The sequence below is a fragment of the Myodes glareolus genome, chromosome 6 (genome assembly GCF_982192425.1).
Source record: "Myodes glareolus chromosome 6, mMyoGla1.1, whole genome shotgun sequence".
Lineage (NCBI taxonomy): Eukaryota > Metazoa > Chordata > Mammalia > Rodentia > Cricetidae > Myodes > Myodes glareolus.
Window position 1 is genome coordinate 11,888,859 of NC_142031.1, and position 26,709 is coordinate 11,915,567.

Sequence of the window (26,709 nt, forward strand, 5' to 3'; positions counted from 1 at the left end):
CTTGTGGCTGGCAGATTTGTGCTGACTTCAGTTCCTTGCCATATGGACATTTCTCCAGATCTTTAGTACCTGGGACAAGGCTGACTTCCTACTGAGAATACTCAGAACTAGAGAACGGTGGGGTGTGGGATGTCTGGCTCACTTGGTAGAGCTTACCTAGCATGTACAAAGTCCAAGCCTTGATTTTCAGAACCACATAAGCCCCGTGGTCACACAAACCCGTAATCTCAGCACTACAGTGGTGAGGGTAGGGAGAGCGGGAGTTCAAAGCTACCCTTAGTTATATAGCAAGTGTGAGGCTAAAGGGAACTATAGAGAAAGAAACAGAGAAAGAACTCAGAGACAGCAATAGTGGGGAGAGGGAAGGAAGAGAGAGAGTGGGGGGGGAGAGTAACTCTACAAGCCTATGAGACTATGACATCTTTAAACAGGTTATTCCTATCTGGGGTGGAAAAGAACTATAGAGGTATGTTAATACCAGGAAGTAGTCCTTGTGAAATCTATTTTGGAGTCTGGCTATGATAGTCTACCTTTGCCTCTGATGCTTTGAATGCAGATCATAGTACCTTATTACCAAGAACTTCATACCCATCTACCCAGTGCCATTCCATCATCCCATTAGCATTGTTGAGGGGCTTGAATCTTGTATAAACGCAGGTCCATACATATGCATATACATGCATACACATGTGCACACACACTGACACACACATGTCTCCTTGGGTACTGACTGTTGAGTTCTAACACTCTGGATCTAACCACCTGAGAACTGAAGAACCATGTCAACCACTCCTGCAGTCGGAGGGGGATGCAGGGTGACTGCTCGAAGCACCCACTCATAAGAAAAATATGCAAAGCACATAGAAGTCAGTAGAGCAGGTAAATTCCAAATCACCTCCACCACAGTTCAGTGGGTCTTTAATTAGGACTCAAGAAGTGAGGATTACTCCCTGCAAATTGGATCGACCTCTGAGCTCTTGGCTGTGCCTTCAAGTCACTCAAAGTGTTTTCTATATAACTCATGTGTCCTGTTTGTAGATGCCCCCATTTTCTTGGGCTGCCCTGGGCTGGGAGAGTTGCAGGGAACCATAAACCTCTTTTCCTCATGTTTTTTCCAATTCAATCGCTACTTTTTAAAAATGGTTTCCTTTTAGCCTGTCTGTGTCCTCTTGTTCAAGGCATTGATCCCAAGAACAAACTGGGTGATCTTCCACAGTTCAGCTGTAAACTTTCCCAGATAGACAGGGGAGTGTTAGATAGGCCACGCGACCTTCCACATGACTCCAGACAATGATTCTTTGAATTCTGCCATAACACAGCAGACATCCCCTCTTGCACACTTCCTTCTAAACCATCCCCAGTTTCCACCTACCAGGCTCTCTGGGACATTCTTCTTTGAACTCCTCTGGCTTCTACAACCCAGACCTTTTGCCTTTTTGTTGTTGTTATGCATGTTTCAAAGATCACCTGCTGTTGGGTTTTTTCAACCACTTATTTTTTTTAAAGTAATTTTCACGATAGTAACACTCTACTTCTCAGTATAGAAAATATTCTTAGTTATTTATGAAGTTATTTATGAATCCAGATCCAAGTAACTTTAACAACAAGTGTCACTGTTCCAGCACTTAGTTGAATTTTGGAGTGGTCTGGCCAAATTACACAGGCTTGGGATTTCAGCACAGTTGGCCTGTACAAGAGATGAACTTGCCTTGCTTGTTCAGAAGCCACTTGAAGTTGCTTCTGAAATGGCATCTTCACTAGGCCTCTAAATTCACGCTCCGTATTGGTAGGAACTCTCAGTTTTTCACGCCATGACACAGCAGCCCATGCTTCTTTGAGAGAGAGTTTCAAGAAAAAACACCGTAATTTCTCCTGTTCTAGCCCCAGGAGTGACACTCAGTCATACCTAAAGTTCTCTCTTGATGATACAGATCAGTCTTATTCAGAGAAAGAGAGAACTGGCTGGAGTCATGATACCAAGGCAGCAAGAATCATCAGATGCTATCTTTCAGTATAGCGACGATATTCTCCTCACCATGTCAGTGTGGTGGCAAAATAGTTTCAGATCCTTGGTGGCAGTGCATTAACAACTGCTTCTTATTAAAAAAGTCATATAAATGTATATAGTAATATGTCACACATATTATATAATATAAACTATTATATATATTAAATATAATATATTTTATATATATATATATATATATATATGTTTTCTTTGAGGCAGAATCTCACTATGTTGCTAGAACTAACCTTAAATCCATGATCATGGATACCTGGTTTAAAGACAAACCCTATTATGACTGATTAACAGGTACTTCTCAAAACCCCTTGGGGTAACAAGGACTCTTTAGACAAAAGTAATCACTGCCAACTCTTGTTGTTTGTTTGTTTGTTCCCAGTCTCTAGATTTCTAATTAACATGTTTGTAGGGGTGTAAATAATTATTCTACCCCCTCAGTTGCTTTGCTCAGAGTGTTTCACCACAGCAGCAGAAAGGACACTAGAACAGAAGTTTTCCCCGTTCTTCATGTGCTTGTTGTACATATATGTGTACATGCATGCTTGCACGTGTGTTAGTGCACACATGAGCATGCATTGTGTGCCTATGGAGGACCAAAGTTAATGTTGGGAATCATTCTAGGCCACTCTTCCAATTTATTTATTGAGCCAAGCTCTCTCAGTCATACCCAGAACTCAGCTACATGGCTTATCTCTGCAGCCAGCTTGCTCTGGAGAATCTCGTTTCTTCCTTCTCTGGCTGGAATCCCATGCCCACTCAGCATATACGTGGGCTCTGGGGATCTGAACACCAGTCCTTATGCTTGCATGGCAAGAGCTTTAACCACTGAGCCGTCTCTCCAGCCCCCAACTTAGAGGTTATTTAGAGAGGACTTCAGACTTTGGCACGTGTGGGCTGTTGAGATAGAATGACTGCAGTCTATATATGAAATAGGCAAGAGCAAGGGGGCTGGGAATGAAACATGATGGACCTAACATTTGTGTTTTACTCAACACATTAAAGCCCTGAGCCTTGGTGGAAGGATGTGAGGGGGTGGGGCTTTGAGATGTAATGAGTCATGCTGAGTAACTGCTCCATTAGGAAGTGACAACTAACTCTTCTATCGAGGGGCATTAAGTTTGTTTCTAGGTTCTGGCTATGACAAACAAAGCTGCTATGAACATAGTTGAGCACATATCCTTGTGGCACGATTGAGCATCCTTTGTATACATACTTAAAAGTGGTATTACTGGGTCTTGAGGAAGATTGTTTCTTAATTTTCTGAGAAATTGCCACACTGGCATCCAAAGGGGCTGTACCAGCTTGCACTCCCACCAGCAATGCAGAAGTGTTCCCTTTATCCTACAACCTCTCCAGCATAAGTTGTCATCAGTGTTTTGATCTTGGCCATTCTTACAGGTATAAGATGGAATCTCAGAGTTGTTTTGATTTGCATTTCTCTGATGACTAATGATGTTGAACATTTTCTTAAGTGTCTTTCAGCCATTTTAGATTCCTCTGTTGAGAGTTCTCTGTTTAGGTCTGTACTCTATTTTTTTTAATTGGGTTATTTGTTCTTTTGATAACCAGTTTCTTAAATTCTTTGTATATTTTGGATATCAGACCTCTTTCTGATGTGGGATTGTTGAAGATCTTTTCCCATTCTGTAGGCTGCCACTTTTGTCTTGTGGTACATTTACACAATGGAGTACTACACAGCAGAGAAAAGTAATGACATCTTGAAATTGCAGGTAAATGGATGAAGCTAGAAAACATCCTATTGAGTGAGGTAACCCAGACCCAGAAAGACAATTATCATATGTACTCACTCATAAGTGGTCTTTAAACATAAAACAAAGAAAACCAGTCTACAAATCACAATCCCAGAGAACCTAGCCAACAATGAGAACCCTAAGAGAGACATATATAGATCTAATCTACATGGGAAGTAGAAAAAGACAAGATCTCCTGAGTAAATGGGAGCATGGGGACCATGGGGCAGGATTGAAGGGGAGGGGAGAGCAAGGGAGGGGAGCAGAGAAAAATGTAGAGCTCAATAAAAATCAATAAATAATAATAATAATAATAATAATAATAATAATAATAATGTGACAACTAAACTGCCACGTGGTGGCACAGGCAGGCATTTGCCTGCAGTGGGCTGTGGGGTGGGGGACGACAGAGGCAGAAGGATCTCTGAGAGTTCAAGGTCAGTCTGGTCTACAGAGCAAGTTCCAGGATGGCCAGGGCTACACAAAGAAACCCTGCCCTGAAAAAACGAAAGAAGGAAAGAAAGCAGCAAAACGGCAAATAAGTGGCAACCATTTTAGAGGTCTCTGCCTCAGCTCTCTCTTTCATGTGGACTTAGGATCTAGAGATGGAAACTCTGTGGCAGGAATTTGGTCATTGTCTGTCTTAGAGGACACATCCAGCAGTAGGAATAATAAACACACCCTTAACCCAGGAAGCGTCAAGGCATGGCTGTTTCCATATGTGTGATAGCACACTTGCCGATGAGGGACTGAGGCCTGAGACACTGGCCAGCCCTCCAAAGCCACCGGCCAGTCAGCAGTGGAGCCACAATGACACTTTTCCGTGTGTGTGTGAGGGAGTGTTCACATCTGTGGAGGCAGGAGGCTGATGTCTGCTATCGTCCTCAATCACTCTTCCCTCTGTATTTTTTAAGAATGTAAAAAATGATGTATATGTGCATGTCTTTGTGAAAGTATGTTCGTGTCTGTGTGAATTATGTGCATACCTGTATGAATGTATGTACATGTGTGTATGAATGTGTTATAAGGTGAGGCCACTTGTCTGTCTTGGCCACCCAGCTAGCTTACATTCAGTTTTGTTTTCCCTGCCTACCTAAGTTCTGCCCTATCAAAAGGCCAAGCCATTTTCTTTATTCATTAACCAATGAAAGCAACACATAAACAGAAGGACCTCCCACACCATGAATGTATGTGCACGTCTGTATGAATGAATGTGCGTGTTAGTGCAGCACATGCAGAGTCCAGAAGAAGAGGCTGGATCCCCTGGAGCTGGAGTTACAAGCAGTCGTGAGTCCTCTGACTTGGGTTCTGGGAACTAAACTTGGATTCTCTGCAAGAGCTGTACACGCTCTCAGCCACTGGGCCATCTCTCCAGCCCCTCTCCACGCTATTTTTTTTTAAAGACAGGGTCTTTCTCTGGACCTGAAACTCACTGATTCTGATAGACAGATTAGCCAGTAAGCCACAAAGCTCCTCCTGTCTCCATTTTCCAGGCATCGAGATTATAGATACATGACGAGGCCCAACTTTCCCCATAGACTCTGGGCAATCAAACTCAGGTCCTCAAGCATGTGGCATGCACTTAACTGAGCCACCTCCCCAGCCCTAAGTCACACGTGTGATCACCGTGCTACCACACGTCGTCAGCTGCATCCCTGAAGGCAGTCTTTCAAACAACGGAACTGCGCCCGAAATGAAAAGCTGCAAGGCGCTGGCTGCCTTGTTCCATCCAGAACTCTATTACCCAGAAATAGAACATACTTGAGATTCAAAGTGGTTTCCCGCTGACCTTTGAAATACATTGAAAGTTGCAATAAAACAAAATGATCTTAAAATATTAACAGACCAGAAGTAATTAAATGGCATAGCTAGTGATTTAAATGGAGAGCGAGGCTTCCGTTGGTAAACCCTCTCTGTTAGCCAAGAACAACAAAGTCTATGGCTTGGGCAAGACCGGTGGATTCACCACCTCCTTTCCTTTTGAGGCTTACAGTTCTTTCTTTCTTTATTTTTCTGAAATTGCCCATTCTGTGTGGAGAAGAGGAAACCCCCCCATCAAATGTTTTCCCCCTTTTCTCTAAAGGGACAACAGAAACTGTTGGACTTTGGCGTCCTCATCCACACGGCCCTGGAAGAGCAGTCAGCACAGGCCCTCAGTGGACTTTAGAGCTCGGTCAGCTGGGAAGGCAACTTAGTCCATGAGGGGCTTACAGCACAGGCACGGTGATCCGAGTTCAGATCCCCACACCCGGGTGTGGTGGCCTGCGCTCGTCCTGTCCTCCCAGTCCTGGGGGAGTGGAGGCAGGGAAATCCCTGGCGATTGCTGGCCAGATGGTCTAACATCAAAGAGCTCCAGGTTCAGGGAGAGTCCCTGTCTTAAAAATTAACGTGGTAAGTGATACAGGAAAACTTTAATGCCAGCCTCTGGCCCATATATGCAAACACAAGCACACACATGTATATCCATGATCATGCACACATGCACAGACCCCACCCCCAGATGTCAGATGAGTGTAGTTGGTTCATACAATCCTAAAAATCTGCCCAGAGTCAGGACCTCGATGCTCTGGAGAAATCTGGTGCAGGCTGAGTGATCATTCATGGCTAGGCTATCTCTGACCTCTGCCTGGCCTCATCTCTGGGGCCACTTGACCAGAGGGAAGCAATTTATGGACGAGGAGGAAGGCATGTCTCCAAACCCATGGTCCTGGAATCCACGCCCTGAGATCACTTTTCATGGCGCCAGGTTCTACTCTGTGGACACCAGCGTTCCAAGGTCCATGAGTCCCTCTTAAAATTAAGGAGGAGGGGCTCAGTATTGGAGAGAGTTTACCCCAAACACAGTCCTTGTAATGTGGGGAGAGAGTCTCTGGGGGAAACAAAATAAGGATAGGGAATCTGTGAGTATTCTTTACACGGTGCTGATCTTTTAATGAGATAGGCGCATGCGGCCGCGTTTCCACATTAAATTCTGATAAGAGGATCACTTTCCCTTTTACAGTATCTGTCTTGATGACATGCCACATTGTTAGTTCATCAGAGGAGAGACAGGTCTGAACTCATGTCCCCTGTCCATTACTAGTTTTAAGTATTTCTAACAGTCCAAGAATATTTACCAGGGCTTGAAACTTTTCACTGTGATGGCTAATCTTGGTCATCGACTTGACACATCTTGTGAAAGAGGGAACCTCACTGGGGAATGGTCTCCATCAAATTGGCATATGGGCATGTCCGTGAGGCATGTTCTCCCTTGCTAATTGATGTGGCAGGGCCCAGAGCACTGTGGGCAAAGTTGCCACTAGGTAGGTAGGTCTGGGTTGTATAAGAAAGCAGACTGAGCAAGCCAAGTAAGTACTGTTCCTTTACCACCTCTGGTCCTGCCTTGAGTTCCTGCCCTGACTTCCCTTCGTGATGAACTTGGCCAAGTTCTCTGGGACCTTGAGTTGCCCCTGTTTCTCAGTGAACCCTTGTCCTCTGGCCCCGATGTGCTCAGGTCCCATGTGGGCAACAGGCCAGTCCTCTGCACCCAAGAGCCAGGATTCTAGTCTTTCGGCTCTAGTGTAGTGTCTGCCCCAGCCCTAGGCCTGTTCTGGCTGTTAAACTCTAAAAGTCACGAAAATCTCTTTAAGATGCAGTTCCACCTCCAGGCCTGGCCTCTTCACCTTGGCGTGGGCCACTGGCAGGAAGCCTCGTGTCCCAGTTCAGTGTGGTCTCGGGGAGGTTCCAGATCTCATTTGCATGTGGATCTTGCCCTGGAGCTTCATAAAGCTGCCTCTGTCTTGCATGCTAAATTACCAATAGCCTATTTCCAGCAGGGGCTGGAGGGTTTCACCGACCCATGCACAGAGTGAAGGAGGTCATGCGGCGTCCTCTGAAGATACTTACTGGAAAGAGAGAACTTCTTGTCACCAACAGTACACTCTGCTTGGGGTGGTCCTGCTCACGTGCTTCTTGCTTTAAGTAAGCATTGTCCAGGACAGCTGTTTTCAATTTTTGTCTCTTCTGATGGTGGTGTCCCAGTGGACATGGCACAAGGACAGTTAGTGCCATGCTCTAAAGCCACCACAGGGTATCTTCACAGTCATGGCTCATGTCTTGTTTTAGGACCTTGAGGCTCTTCCAGAAGGTGCACCCATGGGCGCCAAGAACAGGAAGGGGTTATTGAGCATCTCAAAGTCAATAAAGGAAGTGAAGATAGAGCATAGCATCTTCCTCCTTGACTTTTAACAAGAGACCACAGGGGTGAGAGTGTTGAAATTGTGCCCCTGGCTGTCTGTGGCCTGGGGCAATTTGCTTCTTGTGCTCTAGCTCCTCCTCTGTGAAGTGCAAGCCATTGGCCCACCGTTGTCAGTTTGTAAGGGCTGCCCCATTATGGAGGTAGGTCCTGCAGGAACGAGAATGCAGCAAGGAATCTGAACTGTAGATTGTCACTGTAAGTAAAAATTGCGATTATCCCACAGTGTCTGCTAAAGCAACTTGCACTATGTTTGTATTGCAAATGATACCAGTGTTGAAGGTATTTGCATGCTCCCAAGTTCTGGTTATTCAGATACAACCAACATAGTTATAGAAAATACCTACTGGTAGTTGGCATGCTGGCACACACCTGTAGTGCCAGCACTTGGGAGGCTGAGGCAGGAGGATCTTGACTTGAAGGCTAGTCTGTCTATGCAGAGTGTTTGGGACTAGTCTGGGCCACACTGAGAGACTTTGTCTCAAAATAAAAACAGCAACAGCAACAACAATAAAATATTATTAAAAGCAAATTTTTGATTTTACTTATTTATGTTTATTTTTACTTTTTAAAGTCTTATATACTTGGAAATAAAGTCACTTTTTAAAGCACTTTAATTCTCTCTCTCTCTCTCTCTCTCTCTCTCTGTGTGTATGTGTGTGTGTGTCTTTCTCTGTGTGTGTGTGTGTCTCTCTCCTTTCAAGTAACACAGACTGGCCTGGCTTTGTTTACACTGGTTCTGGGGATTGAACTTGTTTCTTTGTGGTTGCAAGGCAAGCACTTTACTGAATAAGTGAACAAGTTATCTTCCCATTTTAGAAGCATCTTTTCAGTCCAGCAGTGGAGTCAGAGGACAGAGGGCAGCTCGGTCTTAGAATGCTTGAAACCAAGGCTAGGGAGCAGAGGCCTTGTCTGAGTCAGTGTCCCCTCGTATTTCCTTATTTATGTTTAGTTTCACTTTTTAAGTTTTGTAACCTTGGAAATAATGTCACTTTTTAAAGCACTTTAATTGGGCCTTTCTCTCCCTCTCTGTCTCCCTTGCTGTTTCACCCTCCCTCTCTCCCCCTTTCTCTCTCCTTTCTGACCCTGCCTTTGTCTCGTTCTCTCTCTGGTTGCCTCTCCCTAACTAGACCACACAAGAATAGGTCTCCTGCTCAGAGTTCTCTGTACTCACTGTGTCCTCTTGATGTCCCAGGCCCTGTGGGGAACCCCTGGACAGTCTGGGATATGGGGAGTCAGTCAGTTGGGGACCATGGTAGAATGGTGGCCACAGAGCTATAAGAATAGCCAGACTGGCCCAGGGATGTTGATTCATGATGGACTCTGATGGCCATGCCAGAACTAGGCTGCCTCGAATCTTCTGGGAACTAGACAGTGGCTCTATCATCACATTGACGATGTCAGCTGAGTGCTGTCATGGAGATGCTCTGAGCTAGACCTGATTGTAAGTGCGCCAATTGCATTTATTAGTTCAATACTCATGATCATGAAGTCATCATGGTTTTATTTCCAAGAGACAGGTGAGAAAAACCATGCTTGGAGAGCTGGTGTCACTGCCCAGATCAGCATTCAGAGGCAAGGTTAGACTAGCTCAGGATATCTGACTTCAAGTTTCAGGCGTCCAGGCCCTCTTCATAGGTACAGTCTTCCATGCCTGGGGGAAATCTGGGCCTCCCTTCAGCTTCTTTCTGACCTTAACTTGGCTTCCCAAGATTGAGGCTATCTTTAGCCTTTAATGCGCAGATGGGAATGCACACCCTTGTCAACACTCCCTCTCCTCTCGCCTTCATAGCCCCTCTCACTCAGGATCTGCTTCAGCTATGTCAGCTGCCAGCTGTGCAGTCTACGGCCACAGACAACAATTGTTTTCACAGTTAAACTAACTCATATGCTGGCTCTGTGTGAGTGTGTGTGTACACACGCACGTGTGTGGGTACGGTACATGCATGTAGGGGACAGAGGACAACCTTAGATGCCAATGCCCAGAAACCATCTACCTTGTTTTCTGAGCTCCTTTACTAAGCTGGAACTTCCATGTAGGCTACCCAGTCTCAGGGATCTGCTTCTTGCTGCCTCCCCAGCTCCCCGCTGCTGGGATTACAAGTGCCCATCAACACACCCTATGTTGGTTCTGAGGGTTGAACTCTCAACTTTGTGTTGGTAGCACACACAGACTTCCCAGACAGCTATGTCCTGGACCAGCTCCTTGATTCTAGGGGCTTGTTTTTTTTTTTTAAGTTGAAGTTTCTATTTTAGTATCTTACATTTATTTAATGTGTATGCACATGTGTGTACATGCATGTGTGTGTTTTTTGTGCACATGTACATGTGCATGTCATGAGGCATACATAGAAATCAGAAGACAGTTCACAAGCATCATTTCTCTCCTTCTATCATGTGGGTGCTCATGTTAAATTCAGGTCTTTTTCTTATCTCACTACAAAATAAATCTCAGTTATAAAGTCTGCAATGCACTCCTTTTCTGACCTTGATCTTGCAATCCTCCTACCTCACAATTTATTTTCAAATTTCAGTAGAATGCACATAGACACGTTTCCTGTTTTAACCTCTTAAAGTGCACAGTAGCTCAGAGAGTTTAGTTCATTCACTGAGAGCATTCGTCACCATAACTCTTCTCTGGATGTCTTTACCATCCCCAAAAGGAAGCCCTTTATTTAACAAACATGAAGCAGTTGTTCCCATTTCTCCCAGCCAGACTCCCTGGCAGCGGCTAATTTTTTGGTTCCACTGTTTGCCCGTTATGGACAGTCCCTGTCCATGGGTTGGCTTCTTTCACTTAGCTGAGCATTCCGAGTTCATCTGTGTGGTGGCATGTATCCATGCTTCATTCCTTTTGTATGACTGGATAATGCTCCTCTGAATGGATGTACCAGATCGTGTTTACCGACCCACTAATTTATGGACAATGAATGAGCAGTTTCCACCTTTGGCTGTGGTAACTAATGCTGAGGTAACAATACCTTTTTCCAGTTCCTGTGATTATATACCTAAGAGGACATTGCCCATTCATATGGAAATCCTGTATTTGTTTGTTGATCCATTGCCAAACCTTTTTCCACAGCAACACACGAGGGTTCTGACCTCTCTGCATCCTCATCTGTAGCAGAATGCGTTTTATTATAACAATGGGAAGGCAAGAAGTCTGAATTATTTAGGCCTCATTTATTTAATGGGATTCCATTAAAACAAGAACTGGAAATGGGTGAGCATTTGAATGCAGAATACATCATAGCTTTTGAGATTTGTGAAAAGCAAAGGTTGTTTAACACGTGGGGATAAATTTGGTCATTAGTTCATATCTATGGACCATATAAATAACAAGATCATAAAATCCATGGAGCTGCTAGTGGCTCTGCCCCATGATATGATTCATTGGTCATTTTTTCCTATAAAAATAGTACAGTAGCCCATCTCAGTGACATCTGGACCCATCTGCATAAAATGAGCATTTGAAGTCATATCATTATTACATCGCATTCTGTGCTCCATCTGACCCATAAAGGCAGAAGTGGGGTGCTTCTGAACACATTAGGAAATTTTGCGTATGTCTTCTATTTTTTTTAAATGACACAAGCCGTGAATGCTCCATCCTTATGAGAAGTCTAAATAAGTACTCATTAATGTTCAGGGAGATTCAGACAACACTTCAGATAAATAAGCTGCTTAAGAAGTATGTTTCCACAGATTTGTGGACCAAGATAGCACACAGCAGATTGAATGTCATTTCACATTCAATACAATCAACCGAGTAAACGGGGTTTTATGACCTCATTTCCTAACCTCAGGTAGGGAGGAATAGTGCCTGTGGCTCTCTAGTCTCTAATTCATCATGCGTTTTAAGAACAGCTTTATTTAGTTGCGGGTTTTATAGGGCAAATGGAGAACAATGTGTATGGCTTCCCAATTCTATGATGACAAGGAAGGGTGGGGACAGAGTGGTGTGCTGTGGCCTGTCTCTTTCATGCCTCTATTCATTTCTTTTTATGTGCAGTGATTAAAGCTAGTGCCAGGGTGTGGTGGTCTGAATGAGAATGGTCTCCAGGGGCTCAAATATATGAATCTCGGTCCACAGCTGGTGGAACTGTTTGGGGAGGGTTAGGAGGTGTGGCCTTGTTGAGGGAGGTGCCTCACGCTGAGAGATCAAGATGTGAACTCTCTGCTAATGCTCCAACTCCATGCCTGCTGGGGCTGCTGTCATGCTTTCTGCCACAGTGGTCATGGAATCTAGCTTGTCTGGAACTGTGATTCCCAAATTAAATACTTTCTTTTATAAGTTTTCTTGATCATGGTGCTTTGTTAGGCAATAGAAAAGCAGCCAAGACACACGGTGATGAACCGAGAAAGCTCGACCTGTCTCTGTGGAACTGTTAGCTTCTGGTGAGTTTCACGAGGTATCACAGTCACAGTTTGCAGTTACCTGTTGCTACATAACAAAGCACCCCAAACTGAGCTATACTAATGTAGCTGTCTCTCAGTTTTGTGAGCCATGGAATGGGATAGGAGATGGAGACACAACTCAGCTCTGCTCTCCAGAGACAGGGTTGTACTTGGGTGATGAGGACAAGGCAGGTAGATGAGACATTAGAGATGGAATATGCATATGAATTCTTCATGATCGTGAATATGGATTCCTCACCTCTTCTCTTTGTTGTATCTTCTGCCATCAGAATGTTCTAGATGTTTGTTCCCTTTATTTGTTTTTCTTTATTTGTTTGTATGTGTGTCTGTGTGACTGTCTATCACATGCGTATGCCTGCTTATAGAGGCCAGAAGAGGGCATCAGATCCCCTGGAGCTGGAGTTACAGTTTTGAATAGTCAGACATGGATTCTGGAAGCTAAATTCAGATTCTCTGCAAAATCAGCAAGTTTTTTTTAACCACTGAGCTACTTCTGCAGCCCTGCCAGATAGTTTTCCACCTACTTATCTGGAACCTGGGATGAATGGGTAGGTGGATAGATGAATGGGTAGATGAGTAAATCAGTAGGTGGTGGTAGAATGGGTAGGTGGGTAGATGAATAGGTGGGCAGGAAGACAGGTAGATGGATGGGTACATGGATGGATGGATGGATGGATGGATGGATGGATGGATGGATGTGTTGGTGGGTGGAGGGGTGAGTATATGGGTAGGCAGATGGATGGATAGGTGAGTGGGCAGATGGATGGATAAATGGATGGGTAGATGGGTACGTAGACGAGAGGGATGGATGGATGAACAGGATAGATGAATAGGTGGATGGATAGATGGGTGGATGGACAGAAAGATTCAGTTGCCTGAACATCTCTTCCTCTCTCCATGCAGTCTGTGCATGTGGTTCCTTGAAGAAATACAATCTCTGATTGCTCAAGTGTTATGTTAGTTCTTTGTTGCTTTGACACAATCCTGACAGGAGCAACTTGAGATACGAATGACTTCCTCTGTCTCACACTTATGAGTAGAGTATATCATGGTGGGAAAGACACAGCAGCAAGGACTCGAGATGGGCGGTCACATTGTATCTACAGTCGGGAGGCAGAGAGTGATAGACACTGGTACTCAACCCATTTTTTTTCTTTTTACATTATCTGGAACCCCAGTTCATGGAATGGTTCCACCCACATTCAGGTCCTCCCACCTCAATGAAGACAATCTAGAAACTCCCTTACAGACATGTCCAAGGGTCTCCTGAAAGATTCTAGATCCCAGCTCTTGACAATAAATATCACCAATGAAAATATCTTACATGGCCCCTAGCTTCAAGCAGAGTGAACATGCCTAGGACTCCAGACCCTTTATGAACTGTACATAGGAAACAATAGAGACTTCTGTCACTGGGGCCAGATAGGCTCACAGGGAGTATGAGCCTCTACTTCTCAAGAAGGAGATATATATATATATATATATATATATATATATATATATATATATATATACATGTATGTATATATGCATAAATATGTGTGTGAACATATATATAAAATATATACAACATAAATATACTATGTTATATAAAATATATAAAAGAACACATTTGCTTTAAAATTCTTAACTATATTTATTGTGTGTATGTGGGGTAGAGAGTTGCACATGTCAACTGCATGCAAATAACAAGATTCACTTAGTCTCCCCACCATTTCAAGGACTACAGACCCCCACCTGTCTGTGCAACACAGCTGTGTAGAAAACCCCCAGGCTCCCTAGCTGTTTACATGAGAGGGTGACCGATGTTTCTCACCTTTGGCTAGAAGCACGATCTCCCAAGCCCTGTGACTGTGTGTTGGAATTGGCAGATGATTTCCAGGACCCTGAAGGATTTCAGAATCGTGGTCATGTGGTAGCTTCACTGAGAATGCCCAGGAGTTGTTCTTTGTTGGCTTAATAAGTGCAGGTTTGCCTGAAAAAAAAAAAAAACTATAGACTATTCTATAAGAAAAGGGATTTGAATTTAAGGAAAGGTAAAGGAATTAGTTCAACAATGATTATAAGCTCTGATATTCCAAGTGTTTGAGACAGAGCAGAAAGCAGATTAAAAACTACCTCTGAGGGCTGGGAGGTGGTTTGCTGAATGTGTTTGCCAGGCAAGCATGAGGACCTGAATTCAGATCTCCTGCACCCACACACAAAACCAGGCATGATGACACATGCAGGTCATTGTAGCACTGTGGAAGCAGATACAGGGGGACCCATGGGGCCAGCTGGTCTTGCTGCAATGAGTTCCATGTTCAGTGAGAGAGCTTGTTTCAAAGAGGAAAACATGGAAAAACTAAGGACAATATCTAATATCAACCTCTGGCCTACACAACCCACATTCTCTCTCATAAACATACGTGCATGCATGCACACTCATGTACAGTCACACATGCCTAGACACACAGACATTCAAACACTCACACACACACACTCATATCCACACAACACAAGCTCATGTCCATACACACACACACACACACACACACACACACAGAGGCTCACACAGGCTCACACCCACCTCTGCTGTTACTACATGGATAGTAGAGAAAGAGACAGACATAATAATCAATGAATTAAGTCTTAAACTGTCAGATGGTAAGTTGTGTGGGAATGACAGAGAAATTATAGCCTTTCCAGCATACTTGTGAAACTGATGGGAAAACATGACCACTGCCCCTTCACAAGCTTTAATGGCAAAGGCCATCTGCTTAGGGAGGAAATAGCCACCTGCATTATCATAAATGTAAATCGAGCATAGGACCACACCCTGGTACCCTGTTGATTTCTGGCTTATGGATACTCACCAAAAAGTCACATCTATGGTGCACAGCTAACTCTAACCTGTTATGCTTCTTTGGGACAACTGGGTTCTCCATGAAGTGAGTTCCACATCTGATTTTGCTAGTAAATGTGTCTTCAAAGACTCTATAGAGTTTAAGATAAGTATTTGGATGGTATTTATCAGACACAAACTAACTGTTAAACTTTTAAGAAATCCAGGTTCTCGGCACTCACCTGGTTGGTCCCCTGGGTGTGGACCCTTGTTTCCCTTTGAAAATGATGGATTAGTTTCTCACTGGAAATTACCAGTTGTGGGACTGAGGAGATGTTTTGCTTTGCAAATATGAGGACCTGGGTTTAACCCCCAGGGTCCATGTGTCTTAGATTCATTTCTATGGGTGTAATGAAATACCTTGCCAGAAAGTAACCTAAAGGAGAACAGGGTTGAGTACAGACTGGAATTCCAGGCTACCACCCATCACTGTGGAGAAATCAAGGTAAGACCTTCAAATAGCTAGTCACGCCACACCCACAGTCAAGAGCAGAGAGAAATGATCATATGTATGCTCTCTTGCTTGCTTGTGCTCTTATTCAGCTCAGGACTTCCTGGCTAGGAAATGGCTTCACCCACAGTGAGATGGGTCATCTCACGTCAATTAGCTTAAGACAATCGCTCATAGAGTAGCCCAGTGCAGACGGTCCCTCACTGAGACTCTCTTCCCAGGTCTCAGGCTGACAATTAAAGCTGACGATCACACCAAGTTAAATATAGAACTAAAGCTGGGTTTGGTGGTGACTACTTGTCATACTAGCACTGGGTAGTTGGAAATGCTCTCTGGGAAGTGTGTGTGTGTGTGTGTGTGTGTGTGTGTGTGTGTGTTAACTACCATTTTCCCATTCCTTCTTTGTCTTTTCACAGCTGTGCAGTCACTGCACACCCTAAATGACCAGATTTCCCACTTCATTGTCACCAAGTCGAAGGCACTGGAGGAAGACGATGACCCTTTTCTACCCACCGAGAAAGAGACACTGAAGAACTCTATGATACTGATGAGACACCTCCTAATGGATGCCCAGGTACAAAGACTAGTGCTGGGTGATCTAGGGTTGTCTAGGCATTTGTCATTGTGGCATGACTGTATCAACTAAAAAGTTCACACTCAAGAATTACCCATTTAAGTTAATGAAAAAAGCAACAAAAATATCACAAAAATTCTCATCACGTTTCATGCAAGTTTAGAATTCAATGTTGGTTCTCAGTCAATGACCACAGCTTGGGCATGCCTTTAATGGGTTTGGAATTGTCTTTGGAGTTTCTTTAAATGCTTTGTTTGGGGGATAAGATAACCAAGGCTGTCCAATTAGCAAACCAACCACCTGTCACTTTTGCCATAAACGACCGTAAGAGGCGCTCTGATACAGTGCGGACTGGGCTTTTCACTAGGTTTTACTGTGTGCTTAAAGTCAGAATGATGGAGTTTAAGAGAATGTATGTGTTGCCTTTGAGAATGGAGCACATCCTCCCTCAGTCTTGGGAAAGAGAAAGAATGCATTTACATACGAACTTGGCAGGCATCAAACCTGGCAAAGGTGTCGGCATGAAGCAAGACCTGATCCAAAACTGTATCTCTGAGCAGTTGATAATTATTTAGGGGTGCTTGATGAACCCCCTAGTAAATGAATCAGCATTTTTCAGACACTAGCAATGAATATGCTGAAGGGGGATTTGCCCATTTCACACGATTGTTGAGCTGTTGTTTCTCAAGGTTTCTCCTCATATGCTGTTTTATTGAAATATTGAAAAGGAATCTTTCTTCTCCTTCTGTCTTTGTTAGTGGCTCTCTCCAGATATGTTGATGGGCAAACACCAGGTGTTTTAAGAGCAGGGTGGTATTTTCTTTGGTGAAAGCAAACTGCTCTAGAATTTGTTGTCATTTCTGTCTCTTGGGAATCTGGAAATGCTTTTAGGAAACCGTCTTTGGTTTGAGGGGATTCTTGTGCGATGTATTCCTCAAAGCTTTTTTTTTTTTTTTCCTGAAGCTTGCTTTCTGTTGAACAAGTGAGGTCAGCAGGACTGCTCCCTGCCTTCTGCTCTAGGTGGGAGAGTTTTGAAATCATGGTCTCTCCACTTTCGTTTCTGCCAAGATGATGCTTTGTGTTTTATTGTCTATGATCAGTCTGGAAATCTCAATTTCATCTCACCAAGTCTGTAGCTGGTGGGGCCTGTCTGCATTCCTCACCTGTCAATGTTTGAAGCTGCCCCATGGGATCCCAGCCCCTCTGTCAAGGTGCCCCAAATTATGCAAAGCCTTTCATTTAAATTCTTATTCTTCCAGCCCCTCTTTTTAGTAAGCAGCCATTCAACCTCCCTTTCCTTCCCAAGCCTGTCTGGGGGAGAAAAGAAGGCTTCTAAAGCCACCACAGCCAATTTTAAGACTTGGAATAAAAGGGGAAATTTAGAGCAACTTACTGAATAAAGCAAGCAAATTGTTCCTGAAAGCGCAGCTTTGCTCAGTGCCTGGGCCCAATCCGATAGCTGACATCGCAGCCCAGGGAACTGTGTAAATGAATCCCCAAGGAGAGAGTGTATGTTCTCGTTTGCAAAATCCAGAGAATAAAAGCCTCTTCATTTCTTTTCTCATCTGAATTTACTAATGCAGAGCGCTGAACTTTTAACACCCTTTCCCATCAGAGGGAAAGCAGGCCCCATAGTTGAGGCCATGGAGGAAGGAGTCCACAGCATAGTGGGGTAAGCAGAGTTCATAACAACATAGGACATTTATTATTATTATTTTCGTGTTTTGGGAAAGGCTCGCACTCGGTAGCCCAGGCTGGCCCTGTACTCATGGCAGTCCTCCTAGGGTTTTAGGCAAGCAGCACCACACCTGGTAAATTCATGGCCAGTCTTATTAAGAAATGGAAGAGAGGAGATTGTAGTGCCCCAGCACAAGGATGTGCTTAAGAAGCCGGGAATACTATGTACTCCAGTTTGGGCCTTACACATTGTACCAATGTGAATTACTACCCTGTACCCAAAAAATACGCCCATCGTAAACCTCTTACATGGCTTACGATTATTTCTCATCACACTGATAACCTTCCAATCTATCTATCTATCTATCTATCTATCTATCTATCTATCTATCTATCTATGCATCTATCTGTCTTTCTAGCCATTCGTCCATCCATCCATCCATCCATCCATCCCTATCTATCTATCTATCTATCTATCTATCTATCTATCTATCTATCATCTCTATCTATATTTCTTTCTTTCTTTCTTTCTTTTATTTTTCCTTTCAGAGTTAAATAGAACGTTCTCACTTCAACAAAGTAAAGTAGGGTTCCACAGCTCTTCCTCTCTAGCCCCGCCGTCTACAATCAAGGTTGATTGGGTTCACGTCTCCAGGAAAACTGTCCCAGGAAGTTGGTCAAGTGTCATCACGCACTGTCTAGGGACACTCTTGCCTCAGGCCTCTTTTTATTCAGAAAAAGTTAAAAGTCTGGTCTTTTAGATTTATGAAGGAGGAACAAAATGTGTTATATTTAGTTTAGTTGCAAGATATCAGCCTTGTAGATTTTCTTCCGAACAAGTACACTAACTTTCTGAAAGTTTTGCTGAAATGGAGTAACATCAAGACCTCCCAGCCCCTTGGGTTGTACAGAGTCTCCGGGTGATCCTTTTTCAGTTTAATGTCACTGATTTTATATGAAGCTGAGGAAATGACATTTTGTAGATGACTGGGGTAATAGGTGGCTTTATCTTTCTTTTAAGATTTATTTTATTTGCAGTTATGTGTATGTGTGCTTGTCTGTGGGTATGCGCACATAAGTACACTGCCTTCAGAGGCCATAAGGGGACATCAGATCCTCTGGAACTGGAGTTACAGGCAGTTGTGAGTCTCATGACAGGTTTTGGGAATTGAACTTGAATCCTCCGCCAGTGCAGCAAATATTCTTAAGTACTGAGCATCTCTCCAGCTCCAAAATGTAGATTTGAGTTTTGTAGTAGACATTCTTTTTTTTAGTAAGAATCTTTATCAAACACCCCCTTTTTTTGGTAAAATTCAGTTATTTTCCACCTATTTTTAAAGATTGCTTTGTATTTTTCTCCCAAAGACAGATGGATATACTTATTTATTATTCTAGACTCAATAGTGGAGTACCAATGGAATGTTAATGTAGCCTGCACATACAGCCTTCCTTTGGTTCTGCATCTGAGATATCAACGGATCAGTCTATATGTTTATATTTTGTGGTCCAAAAGCCGAGAATGGACTACATGCCATGACTTGGTGAGCTTCCTAAGTGTCTTAGTTCAGTACTCACAGGGCTCTTACTAGCATTCGATTATGATGAGATTCTCTGACATCAGCCACACATTGAATGAAGCTGGGAAAAAGAAAGAGAAACCTTGCAGAGAACCCAGAGGCTGCTCGGAGAGTGCGTGCTTACAAGGCATAATCGATTCAAGTCACATCTGTCTTGGAGGCAATAAATCCTGCTTAGGAGAATGTCAAAGGCAAACGCACTGCTGTGCTATGAAATCCCACCTCTGAGGATTATAAAACAGTATGCATGGAGAAGCCACATCCCCCCGTGTAAAGGGAGTACCCGTGATGATTGGCAGACCTAACAGCCTGCTCTGAAGAAGGCAGCCTGTCTTGGGAATAAAGGGATATGGGCAGGGTATCCCAAGAGGCTCATGGTGATGCAGTCATTCCCTAACCATTTCTTTGCATGGTGGTGGTGGTTGGTCTCTGAAAGAACCAAAGAATGTAAGAGCTTCTATTCGCATTGCATTGCATCTTCAAACTGCAGGCCCCCCAGTTCAATGAGGTACCCTATTCACGTGGCATTTGAAACCTAATCTGGTGGTTTTTATTCCTGAGAGCTTCCTCTAAACCCAAAATGCCAACCCAGTCTCGTAAGTGATTAGATTCATAACAGCAAAAAAGGCAATTCTTTCTGGGAGAGATTAATTCTTTTCCTCTCACTGTGTAACTCTGCATGCTAAGAGGGGTCGATTACAGCAAATTAAATTTCCCAACAGCAACTCTGCCCCTCTCCCACCAAAGGCTTTGGGTCGTTGTTGTTAAAGGAGAAGCCGTGCTTGGGGAAAGAGGAGGATGGCCGGGTTCAAAGTCAGATCTTACTGTTGGAGTCTGAGTGCCATAGACTGATACATTCATGTGCACATGAAAGTCTCCTGCTGACCACGGGATAGAGATCGGCTCAGGGAAGTTCCAATGCCCAAACAGATGGTCTCTCTTCTTAAAATCTAGGCGGCTTCTTTTAAGAGAGGATGCACCGTGGGACTATTCCTTCCTATAAGTCTCTGTCTAGGAACAAAGCAAGTAAACCTTTTAAAATAAAAGCAAGCTGCTTGCCTGGCACCTGCAGGCAAGTCCATGCTTGAGCTATGTTAGTGACTCTTCTGTTATTGTGTTAAAAAGAAAACATCAGCAACAACAAAAACAAACAAACAAACACACAAAATCCTGAAGAAAGCAACCTATGGGAGGAAGAGTTTATCCTGACTCAGTGCTGGAAGGCTATGGTAGTTCATCACGGTGGGAATGGCACAGCAGCAGAGACACAAGGTCAGCCAGTCCCACTGCGGCTTTAGTACAAAGGCAGAGTGACAACAAGGAGTGAGGGTCAGCCTTCAGTGAGGCTCCACCTCCGCGAGGTTCCACCACCATCCGAAGGGCACCATCAGCTGGGGACCAAGTATTCAAACACTTGAACCTATGGTGGTAGCGGAGGTGGGGGCCATTTCACTTCAAACCACAATGAAAGTCAAATACCTGGTGGTAAAACAGTGGAATTGTGGATCCTTTGGGTGGCCTTTCCCCTGTGTGTTTTCTTTTTCTTCTTTCCCTCTTTCTTCTGCCTTTACCCTCTAGTCTTGTCCTGTTCCTTTGCTCCTCCCTTCTCATCTGTCTTCCTTCCTGCTGTCTCTGCTGAAGCCTGTGTGCCTATGCCTTGTGTGTGCGTTTCCAGGCAGTAACGGCACAGCAGCAGGAGGTGGGGTGATGAGCAGACGGCAAGTCTGGTGGACGGGAAGCAGTTTGGGGACCCTTCCAGGTCCTGGGGGGAATACAGTTTGGGTCGCGATGCTTTTTCTTTCCTCCTTTTGAGAGAAGCCTTTAGCAAATTCCACTGGAGGGCTAGACCCTCCGCTTGGCTTCTGGCAGACTCAGGCTGAGTTAACAAGAATAGATCGGCTAATGGAGAACTGTCTGTAGACGGGCCTCAGTTGGAGAAGGATGGATTTGGACCAGAGTCCCCATCAGCTCCTGCCAGTGGACAGGGAGGTCAGCCTAACAGCTGCCACCCCCCTGCAGTGAGTAGACACTGGGAGGCAGGCAAGCCATGCATGTCACCGAGGCAACCTTCAATTTGACTCCCGTTTCTAACACTTTTTCATGCCTGCAGGTGCTATTTTATGTCGATGCAACAGTTAGGGAACTTCGTAGTTATTACTAACGCTTTTATCTGGGGCTGATAAAATTGTTCAGTCAATTTTAAGAGGCAAGACAGTACTAAAGTTAAACTCTATATTCTTAGACCTCAATGGGGTTTATGGCTCCAAGAACACAATTTTCTGAACTCTCCAAGCAGGATATAAAAAAACACCCCAAATATCTTAGGCTCTTCAAGATAGCTATTGTTATGTTAGCCAATAATGTCTTCCAAGATAATGCCCAGTTCCAGCATTTACGCTTTCAGAAGCATCTCACCTTGTGAAGGCTACACAATGTTAGCATCTACAGAGTCCACATTCGGGAGCTCTGAGTCAGCCACAAAAACATTGTCAAGAGCATCATGATGTTTCAAGTATGCTTATGATTTTGTGCTGGATTTCACTGATACCTGTCTTTAGGTCCCATGTGATCTGGGACATGGGTTGAACATGTCCACATGAATGATCTCAATTAAAAGGAGAGGAAAATAAGTTTGCCTGCCGCATGCCAGAGAACTTCTGCTGTATTTTGAGGTTTTCCTGACTGGTAGTTGTTGGGGATTATGGTGGTTTGCTGTGGGGTAATCCTTCTGTATGCTGTGAATATGTGTTGCTCTCATTGGTTGATAAACAGAGCTGTTTGGGGTTGTGACAAAGCAGAATAAAGCCAGGCAGGAAAACAAAATGAAGATACAGGGCTAAAGAAGGGCAGAGAGAGACAGAGAGAGAGAGAAAGAGAGAGAGAGAGAGAGAAAGAGAGAGAGAGAGAGAGAGAGAAAGAGAGAGAGAGACCCAAGAAGCAAGATGCCAGCAGACCAGTAAAGCCACAACCACATAGCAAAACATAGATTAATAGAAATGGGTTGATTTAAATGTAAGAGCTTTTTAGTAATAAGCCCGAACCATAGACCAAACATTCTGTCATTAATATTAAGCCTCTGAGTCATTATTTGGAAATGGCTGTGGGATGGGGTGGGACAGAGAAACCTCCACTTACAATGGTCAGCTTTAATTGCGAGCTATGTACAACTTAGAACCTGGGAAAGTGTCTCAGGGAGAGGTTGCCTACAGTTGGTTGACCAGTAGGCTCACCTGCAGAAAATTGTTTGAATAAAGTTAATTGATACGAGAAGTTATATTACTATTATATAATATATATGTATTATATTGAGAAATTATATATATTATGTACAAGTTAGTTGATATGTGAAGATCCAGTCCCCAGAGGGCAGTACAGTTCTCTTGGCCTGGGTGTACTGAATTGTATAGCAGTGGAGAATTCAGGGCTGGAGAGATGGCCGAGTGGTTCAGAGCAGGTACTGCTCTTGAAGAGAAACTGAGTCTGGTTCCCAGCACTTGCATTGGGTAGCTCACAGCCACCTCCACCTATCACTCTGGTTCTAGGAGATCTCATGCCCTTTTCTGACTTTCATACACAGAAAATTCATGTAGCAAGCATTTACACAGTCCCACAAACATAATACACATAAATAAAACAATAAATCACTTTTAAATGTGTAGTGGAATTGAGCTGAGCAGAAGCAAGCAGAGGAGCGTGTGTGCATCTATTTCTCTCTGTTCTTGACTATTGATGTGATGTGACTAGCTGCTTTAACTTCCTCCTGCCAGCATAGACTATAACCTGGGATGTAAGCTAAAGCAAATCCTACCAATGCCACCCACCCCCGCCTCTGCCCCTTTCAGGGAATTTTATCAGAGAACCAGAGAGTAGGAGAGGAGTCACGGTGTTTTTGCTATTTTAAAAGTGTGTGTGCGGGGGCGGGGTGGCAGAAGAGAGTGTAGGATCACTTGGAGTTGGAGTTATTGTGATCAGGAGCTGCCTGGGATGGATTCTGGGAACTGAAGTCCAGTCCTCTGGAAGAGCAATCATGGCCCCACTATTGGCCCTTAATGGAAGAGTCCAAGGGTGTTTATAGACTCACCACAATGCACAGAACATCTCCATCCAGGAAATAGCCACTTACTCATAGGTGCCCGTAGTGTCAAGGTTGGAAAGCCCTGCTTTAGATCCAAAGTTCATACTTTAATTGTTCATGGGAATCTTCCAGTTGCAAGGTCCCCTTTCTCTGAAGCCCACTATTGATCATAAATGTCCCTCTAAACCTGTCTAGCGTTAAACCCACTCCTTTCCCTCATCTCACTGAACTCTTCAGTGTGGTACACACTGTGATAGACTGTGGGGAAGCGTGGGGAAAGAAAGAAATGATCCTTGTTCTTCGAGATCCTGTATGTAATCAATTAATAGCAAGTGTCCAAATTGTCTTAAAGGTGGGTTAGATAAGGTACAAGGACTTTCTCTTTGTCACACTGAAACTGAGATCTGAGCAGTGTGTGTATGTTTGTGGTTTCATGTGTCTTTGTGTTTATGTGTATGTAGGTGGTGAAGAATTTCTGGAAGACTCTTTCATGAATCAGGAAACCTGAAGGACTGTCTCACCTTCTTTAGGCAACTTCAAGAGTCATTTTTGTGTGGGTCCTGCATGTCATTTGCATGGAATACAATCAAGTAGTTCAGGAAAGAGCAATTTCTTGTCCAAATGGCTAGCAGACTCCATAAGGAGCTTCTTCGATGTCCATTATTCACTCGATGTAGATTGGTGCTGCCAGGAGCAGATGAGTCTCACTGTCATGAAAAGTCCTAAGTTCTTAAAACATTTTAAATGTCATATTCTGTTAATCTTTGAAAGGTTTGAAGAATAACTAACCATCTGAAAAATTTCGCTGTATGTCTAGAAAACCTAACTAACAGGACTACAAGTTTGAGTATTGTAAATGGCTATCTGGTAATCTGTGTTTCTTAATTATCATTACATTTTAAAAAGAGTTGTACAAACACAATACATTAAACAAGAGCAGAAATATACATATAACAAAATTGACCTTAAATTTGCATCAATAAATCAAGATCCATACCAATGCGAAGTATTTATCTCTATAGCATATCCCCCTTTAAATTTAAGCAAACATTTATAAACAATATTTGGGAATTTGGGTATAGTTCTCTCCAAACTGCTTCCTGCCTTTTGTCAAGCAATGTAATTTTGGGTTTTACAGAGACTTTTCAGGAAGTCTTAGTCCATCAAACCACATTAGTCTGGAAGAAATACACAGATTATAATCCTCTGTATTATAATACAAAATAAGCAAAAGAAGACCCCTTTTCCAGAGCAACATATCCTTAGACTCAAATTTTGAAGTCAAGATACTTTTAAAGTATATATGTTAGTTTAGCTTAGCAACACATACAATGATATATCGCATTCTGTACTTAACTCCTTCACAGTCAAAAAATTCAAAGAAAACACAATAATATATATATATAATTCAGACTCTCTGTTTATGTTCCATCTTTATGTGGCTTATTTTTCTTACCCTATTGCTTTTTCTACAAGTTTAATATTTATTTTGTTATCTTTACTCCTTTAACCTATGACTGTCTATTCTCTCTCTCTCTCTCTCTCTCTCTCTCTCTCTCTCTCTCTCCCTCTCTCTCTCTCGCCTACATATATTTATTCAACACTGGGACCCATTTAGAGGTCTTTTCCATTTACATCTGTATTGCATATCTGTAATAATTTTCTGATCAGGAGCACTTTTTTAAAAAAAAAAATGCTAAGTGGGCATGGCTAGGACCAACTCTGCAGCATTGCCTGTTGGCTCCACCTAGTAAAACATGGAGGGAACATGTTCAGTGCCTCTGAGAGCCATGCACATTGCCCCAGCTCCAGAGTCGCAGTGGGTCTGTGTTACCATTAAGCAATTTGTAACATACAGCTCACAGACCTCATTTAAGTTCTCAGCTTCCTAAAAGAGTCAGAGTCCATGCTGCCAGCATGAACCAGGAAGCCACCATTTCTTAGGCTGTCAGTAAGCCTTCTGTTGAAGGAGTCATGGCACTCCTGCTTACTGCAAACAGAGCCCCCCCCCAAATGTGGCTACCAAGAAACTGTGCTTGGCTCCCATTTTTATGGGTCTAGAAGTTATCTTTTTTTTTAAAGCTTTTTTTTAAGGTGTTATGTGGATCCATGCCCCAGATGGTGGGCACCTTTCTGTGTGTGGAGGTTGCTTGTTCATTCCTGGCCACCCAGACCCAAAATGATTACACAGTAATTATATTAATTAAAACACTGCTTGGCCAATCACTTAAGTGTATTGCTAGCTAGCTCATATCTTAAATGAACCCATTTCCATTATTTTATATTTTCCACGAGGCTCATGGTTTACCAGCAATGTTCTAGCTGGCTGCTCACATCTTTCTACCCTGGCGACTACATGGTATCTCACTGACTCCTTCTCTTCTCTCTTCCAACCTGGCTATATTCCGTTAAGCCACTGGCCAAAAGTAACTTCTTTATTAACCAATGGTATTTCACAACATACAGAGGAGAATCCCACAGCATGTGTATTTATGCTTTTGTGTGCATTTTTATGCGTATGTGTATTATTTGTGTTTGTATGTTTATGTGTGTTTGTGCATGTGCGTCTTTGTAAATTTGTTGATGAAAACATTTTAATGCTTACAGATACATGTTTGTGTGTGTTTGCAAGTTCATATGAATATGAGTATGTTTGAATTTATGTATGTGTTTGTGGGTTTATATGTGCATTTGTATGTTTGTACTTATGTATGTATTTGAAGGTTTATATATGTATCTATACATATTTGTGTTTGGGAAAGTGTTTATGTGCTTGTGTTTATGAGAGAAAGAGAACTCTCCCCATGCTTTCTTGCATGTATTTGTGTTTTAATTTGTCTCTTTAGTATTACCCCATGAGATAACTGAAAATAGAACCCCAGAGATGGTACAAAAGATAGCCATAAATTACTTATTCTAGGAATTAGCTTTTAATTTAAAGACTATAAAATTTACAACTGGCCTCTCAGGAACAGACAATCCTTTGTTCATAAGTATCCATAGGGGAAGCAGGCAAGGATGCAGCAGGCAAGGATGCAGTTCCT

The 26,709-nt window shown here is 43.2% G+C and overlaps 1 protein-coding gene across 1 annotated transcript in view; it reads left to right on the plus strand.

Annotated features, from left to right (window-relative positions):
• Kazn (kazrin, periplakin interacting protein) overlaps positions 1–26,709 on the plus strand; it is a 986,632-nt gene that overhangs the window by 230,157 nt on the left and 729,766 nt on the right. The window contains exon 2 of the mRNA XM_085690314.2: positions 16,179–16,336. Coding sequence (XP_085546440.1) covers positions 16,179–16,336 — 158 coding nt within the window. The remainder of the gene's footprint in view (positions 1–16,178; positions 16,337–26,709) is intronic.